The 6,437-nt window shown below is 50.3% G+C and overlaps 1 protein-coding gene across 1 annotated transcript in view; it reads right to left on the minus strand.

The window, feature by feature from the left end:
- Positions 1–1,335: 1,335 nt before the first annotated feature.
- Positions 1,336–6,437, minus strand: part of Rab3d (RAB3D, member RAS oncogene family) — an 11,684-nt gene continuing 6,582 nt past the window's right edge. Inside the window, exon 5 of the mRNA XM_021207298.2 lies at positions 1,336–4,579. Coding sequence (XP_021062957.1) covers positions 4,392–4,579 — 188 coding nt within the window. The 3' untranslated portion in view covers positions 1,336–4,391. The remainder of the gene's footprint in view (positions 4,580–6,437) is intronic.

The raw sequence follows: 6,437 nt of genomic DNA on the forward strand, positions 1-6,437 counted from the left end.
CCAAGGCGACACCCTGTAGCCCCGGGGTTATGGAAGAGAGGGATGAGGGAAGACGTTCCCAACACTCACCAGAGTGCACAGTGAATCTTGATGGAGCAGAGCCTCTCTGAGCTTTATTATAGAAATGCAGAGGGAAAGAGAGAAGGGAGAGAGAGAGAGAGAGAGAGAGAGAGAGAGAAAGGAAAGAGAAGAGAGGAGAAAGAGGGTGAGGGTGAGGGGTAAGAGGTAAGAGCATAAGAGGTAAGAGAGCGTGGTGGGAGCTGAACACCCCTTTTTATGGTCTTCACTGTTGCTAGGTAACTGAGGAGGCGGTTAGCCTGAAGGTCAGAAGCTTGGGACATTGCCTACTTGACTACTGACCATGCTTCTCTTGTGGGGGCTGTGGGAGGTGGTAACTTAAGCAGGGGCCGGAGTTCCAGGAGCCTGAGGGAACGCCTAACATGTCATGAAGGTGAATTATGACCACTGGGGTTCAGACCTCAGCTCGACTGGAGACCAGCCTGCAATTTCTTTTTTTTTTTTTTTTTTAAAGATTTATTTATTTATTATATGTAAGTACACTGTAGCTATCTACAGACACTCCAGAAGAGGATGTCAGATCTTGTTACGGATGGTTATGAGCCACCATGTGGTTGCTGGGATTTGAACTCTGGACCTTTGGAAGAGCAGTCGGGTGCTCTTACCCATTGAGCCATCTCACCAGCCCCAGCCTGCAATTTCTGAAATACCACAACATATATGTGGAGGTCAGAGGTGTCCTGGCTAGGTTGATGTCAACTTGACACAAGTTAGACTCCTCTGAAAGGAGGGGACCGCAATTGAAACCATGCCACCATAAGATCAGGCAGTAGGTGGGCCTGTAGAGCATTTTCTTAATGACGGATGGGGAAGGGCCCAGATCACTGTGGGTGGGGCCATCCCTCCGCTGTGGTCCTGGGTTCTAAAAGAAAGCAGGCGGAGCAAGCCATGAGGAGCAATCCAGTAAGCAGTACCCCTCCATGGCCTCTGCATCAGTTCCTCCAAATTCCTGCCCTGTGTGAGTTCCTGCCCTGACTTCCTTCAGTGATGGACTACAATATGGAAGCCACATAAACCCTTTCCTCCTCAACTTTTTGGTCTTGGTGTTTCATTGAAGCAATAGAAACCCTGAGACAGGAGGACAACTTGTAGGAATCTGACTTCTACTTCTGTGGGTTCCAGGAATCGAAATCTTGGGTCACCAGACTTGGAGGCAAATATCCACTGAGCTATCTTCACAAATTGAAACTTTCTAGAGCCAAGGCAGCGGCGGGGGCCTAAGTAGAGACAATCCCAAACCTGCTGAAGACTCTGCACCACAAACAGTTAACTTTGCCGTCAACTTAAGCAATATACAATGCACAGGCATGATGGCTTCCTTTTTTTTTATTATACATTTCTTTTTCTGGACTGGATAATAGGGAGAATAGGCAGCGCCAGACCAGAGTTGATTCAGTGTTGCTTCAGAATTGCTAGCGTGGAGCCAGGAGCAGAATGAGCACGTGGAAACAGAGACCAGGATGGGGCCAAGGCCCAGTTGGTAGAATGTTTGCCTAGCATGCAGGAAGCCCTGGGTCCTACCCCTAGCACTGTATCAGAGTATGGCGGGGCGACCTATAATTGCACCGCAGAGCAGGCAAGAATGCCAGCTGGACATAATGATGTGTGCCTCTGATTCCAGCACTAGGAGGCACAGGCAGGTGGATCTTTGGGGGTTCAGGGCCAGCCTGGTCTACATCATGGTACCCCCCAAACAAGAACAAGAAAAACCAAAGCCATGGCCATTCCTCCCTGGGAGGACAGGGGGATAAGGCTCCGGATGCTGGCTACTCCCGAGTCTCCTGCAGAGAAGCATTCCCCATGCATAGCTTCTGTCTATAAACTCAACAGCCCCCGTCCCTCTTGGCCATCTGTACAGACAGCAGCTTCTGTTCACTTAGTGACCCCCTCACCCATCCTTGGTAAAACCTAATGGAAGAATCAAAAAGTTCAAATCACCGTTCATTGGAGGAAGAAACAAGGTTTCCACATTATTCAGTTTTCACGTTTTTTGTTTTTTTGTTTTGTTTTTTTTTTGTCTGACATTGACTGTGGACACACCCTTGCTCACTGTGGAGGGGAGACGGTGGCATAAAGGGGTCATTTCTCTTCTTCTGCCTCATGGATCCCGAGGTCTAACTCAGGTCATCGGGCTTGGTGACAAGTGTCTTCAGATGAGCCATTCTGCCAGCCAAATCCCCAGTTGCAAGAAAACCACAGGTGGTTTCCTCTGTGGGCATTCAGAGTAGAACCGAGGAAACCTCTTCTAGCACCAGGAAGCTGAGACTAAGTCCAAGATAAAGTCAGAGGTGATTTAGTTGACACAAAATGTCACCACCGACCTTAGCTGGAGGGGGGGGGGGGCAGGATCTCCACAACTATGCTTGGGAAAGAACTGACTGGCCCACAGAGTCTTTGACGGGCCTTCCTTTTTCTCCCCCCACCCTTGTGTCAGCCTCTTATAGCTCCAGGCTAGTCTCAGACCTCCTACATACTCAAAGGTGACTCCAAACCTCCGATCCTCCTGCCTCGACTAGAATGACATCCCTGGAACACATTCCTAGTTTGTGAGTTTGTGTAGTGCTGGGCCTTCAAGCCAGGACCCTGTGCAAAACAGTAGGCCAATGCTAGCAAGAGAGACAGTTCCAGGTTCCTTCCAGTCTAGCTGCATTATTCTCTCTCACTCTCACTCTCCTTCTCTCTGTTTTTCAAAACAGGGTTTCTCTGTGTAGAGCCCTGGCTGTCCTGGAACTTGCTCTGTAGACCAGGCTGGTCTCGAACTCACAGATCCACCTGCCCCTGCCTCCAGAGTGCTGGGATCAAAATTTTCCATCACCACACCCTGCAGGTTGTTGAATCTTAAGAACATAGTTTTCACCGTTTTGACTATTTAATGATAAAGCAACATAAAGAAAACTTGAGTCTTTCCTCTAAGTGTTCAGACGCCCTGCCCTCCCTTTGCTTGCCCAATCTGTACAAAGACAGCCACTGGCAGGGCTAGAAATACACCTGAACTGGAACCAGGCGCTGTAGGGCATACACACCCTGGGAGGGTGAGCTCAGGAAGGCTATAGAAGTGATTTTGGCTGTGGGGGCTGAAGGAGTACACTTTACCCCCATATAGGGTCAGGGGTGTGTGACACAGAGCATCTGTCACCTGCACCATGAGATGTCAGATAGTGTTTAGGGGAGTCTGGTCAGGGAATAGAAATAGAACCCAGGATCCTAGGGGCTATGTCCCAAGCTTTGTAGAAAAAGCATCACAGCCCACAGCCCATCCCTAATTCACAGGAGGGCCTGTTGCTCCTGTGATGGACAAACAGAAACACTGGGCTTCCCACTGGTGCCTCCTCCCCAGTCCTTCCCCACAACCCCAGTGTCCCTGGGCAACCGATGTTGGCCATGATGCTGACACAGGGTGTATACGAGAGTCCTCTCATGGAGAAGCCCAAATCCTGTCATAAGAAACTGACCAGCAAGGGCGCACCCTCTGTGGGCTGCTTTCTCCACTTCCGTTTCTACACAGGATGTAAGGTTTGTAAAACTCTTGCTTAAGCCACCACCAGGCAGACAGATGGGAGCCTGGGCGGGCAGCCTCAGTTCCCTGGCTCTGAGGTGAACTGACAGAAAGCTGGACTGCCAGGGTGGGCGTTTCTCAGCCCCATGTGACAGGTCCCCGAATACGCCAACATTTAATTCTGGGAGTAGATTAACCCACACTGAGTGGATGGACTCGGGGGAGGCTTGGAAGGCACTGTGGAGAGTTCCCGGTGCCAGGGGTGGTTCCGACTCTGTGCCTTCTCTAACCAGAAAGCAGGCTTTCCCTTCCGGTAGATGCCAGGGAGGCAGAGGATAGAGACTGCAGCCCTGCCCGTGTCCTTGGCTAGCAGTCAGTTCACAGGCAGGTTTCAAGGCCAAACTGGTGGATCTGAGATAGAGAGGCTGCCAGGACTAAGTTGGACAGCGACCCATGCCAGGTGACATCTTCAGCCAGTGATATGAAGAGTAGACCTGAGAAATGGTTCTAAGGCAGAAGGCATGAACATCCCCTCTCTCACTCAGAGAAGGCGATGCCGTGGGTAGCAGCAAGCAGCCGTGAGGGTACACCGACCCCTCAGACAATGCTGAGCAGAGCCCGGGGTGTGTGGGCTCTAACCAGGACTGTCTGAGCTTTCTGACATGGAGAGAAAGGGACATGAACTTGTGCGAGAGGAGGGGGAAGTGGCCCAGAGGCAAGGGTGCCCTGAGCTGAAAGACAGTCCCCATAGCTCACACCTTGGCTGCTGTCCTTGAAGAGGCAAGAAGGGACAGGTGTGGGAGGTAAGGGGCCGAACCTAACAGCTGCAGCTGCTCGGCTGTGGGGGTGGGGTATCCCCAAGGACTGGGCCTTTTCCATTGCTGCCTGGGCTGGAGCTGGGTTCCAGGGATTCATTCATCTTGTCACAGATGATGTCCACCAGGCGCTCGAACACCTGCTTCACATTGATATTCTCCTTGGCGCTGGCCTCAAAGAACTCAAAACCTGGATGGGAGGAAGGTGGGGACAGTTTCAACAGTCATGTGAGTCCCAAAGGACTGGGCCTAGAAAGTGGAGCTGTTCAAACCTGTACTGTGAGCTCACTCCTGCCTGATCTGCTGTGGGTGGGTGTGTGCACATGTGTGTGTGTGGGTGCACATGTGTGTGTCTGGATGCATATGTGTGTGTGTACATATGTGGATGCATTGTGTGTGGGTACATATGTGTGTAGATACACACTGTGTGGGGTGCACATGTGTGTGGGGTAGATGCACATGTGTATGTGGGTACACATGTGTTTGTGCACATGTGTATGTGGATGCACATGTGTATGTGGGTACATATGTGTGTGTTTGGATGCACTTGTGTATGTGGGGTGCATATGTGTGCGTGAGTGTGTTGTCCCTCAGCTGCCATCACCATTTTTCAGATACAGGGTCTCTCAGTGGCTTAAAAGTCATCAAGCGGGCTTGGCTGGCTGCCCATATGCCCCTCGGGATGACACTTGTATACAGCCATGCCTGATTGTTTGAATGTAGATCCTTCCCAGCCTCTGCCAACCATTTTAAAGTTCTGAGACAAAATTTCACTGTGTAGCAGTGTTGAAAGAGTTCATAGACCCTCTAACTCAGCAATCCTCCTGCCTCAGCTGTCAAGAGTGCAGTGATTATAGGCTACACCATGCCCCGCTAAAAGTCTTCAAAAGACAGACAGACAGCTCAGTTGTAAAGGTATTTGTTATCAAGTCTGATTATTTGAGTTTAATCCCCAAAATTTTTAAGACCTCCGCAGGTGCATGTGTGTGTGTGTATGTGTGTGTGCGCACGCGCACATGCACACGCACGCACACGAGTATGGGCATGTGCCACCCAAAGACACTAAATAAATAATGGGGCTAGAGAGGAGATGGATCAGCCATTAAGAGCACTGGGTGTTCTTCCAGGGGGCCTCGGTTCAGTTCCCAGCATCTGCACAGTACCTCACAACCATCTAACTAGCTCCAGGGGACCTGACTCTGAAGTACACGATGCACTGATAATATATGCAGGCAAGGCACCCATATACATTTAAAAAAGAGAAGCCAGGCAGTAGTGTTACACACCTTTAATCCCAGCATTCAGGAGGCAAAGGCAGGTGGATCTCTGTGAGTTCAAGACCAGCCTGGTCTACAGAGGGAGTTCTAGGCCAGCCAGGGCTACACAAGAAACATTGTCTCTAAACCCCTGGGGGTGAAGGGAGATAAAAACTGTAACTTAAAGCAGTGTTTTGGGGCTACTGGAGATGATGCCCAGATGGTAAAGTGCCTCCTTGCAAGAATGAAGGCCTGGGTTCAGATCCCCAGTACCTCTCCCCTCCACTGTTTTAAAAGCTGGTGTGGTAGGACATGCTTGTAATACAGTGCTTTGGGATTGGAGGCTGATGGATTACTGGATCTTGCTGGAGATAAACTTGCCTAACCTATTTGTGGAGTTCCAGATAAGTGGTCTCAAAGAAAGGGTGGATGTTCCCTAAAAATGACACCTGATACTCTGGCCTCTACTTGTATGCATGTGCACATACAAATCTAATAACCTTAGGGCATAGTGCACACTCATAATTCCTGCAGTATAGAGGTCCACCATGGAGACTTCTGACGTCAGTGTCAGCCTGAGTTACAAAGTTAGACCTGCTATCAAAAGAAAATTTAAAAATGTAGCATGTAGCCCTGGATTTGATCTCCAGAACTGGGATCAACAAGAAGACAGCTCAACCCACAAAAGCACTTGCCTGAGCCGGGCCTGGTGGCGCAGGCCTTTAATCCCAGCACTCGGGAGGCAGAGGCAGGCGGATTTCTGAGTTCGAGGCCAGCCTGGTCTACCAAGTG

The sequence above is a fragment of the Mus pahari genome, chromosome 10 (assembly GCF_900095145.1).
Source record: "Mus pahari chromosome 10, PAHARI_EIJ_v1.1, whole genome shotgun sequence".
NCBI lineage: Eukaryota > Metazoa > Chordata > Mammalia > Rodentia > Muridae > Mus > Mus pahari.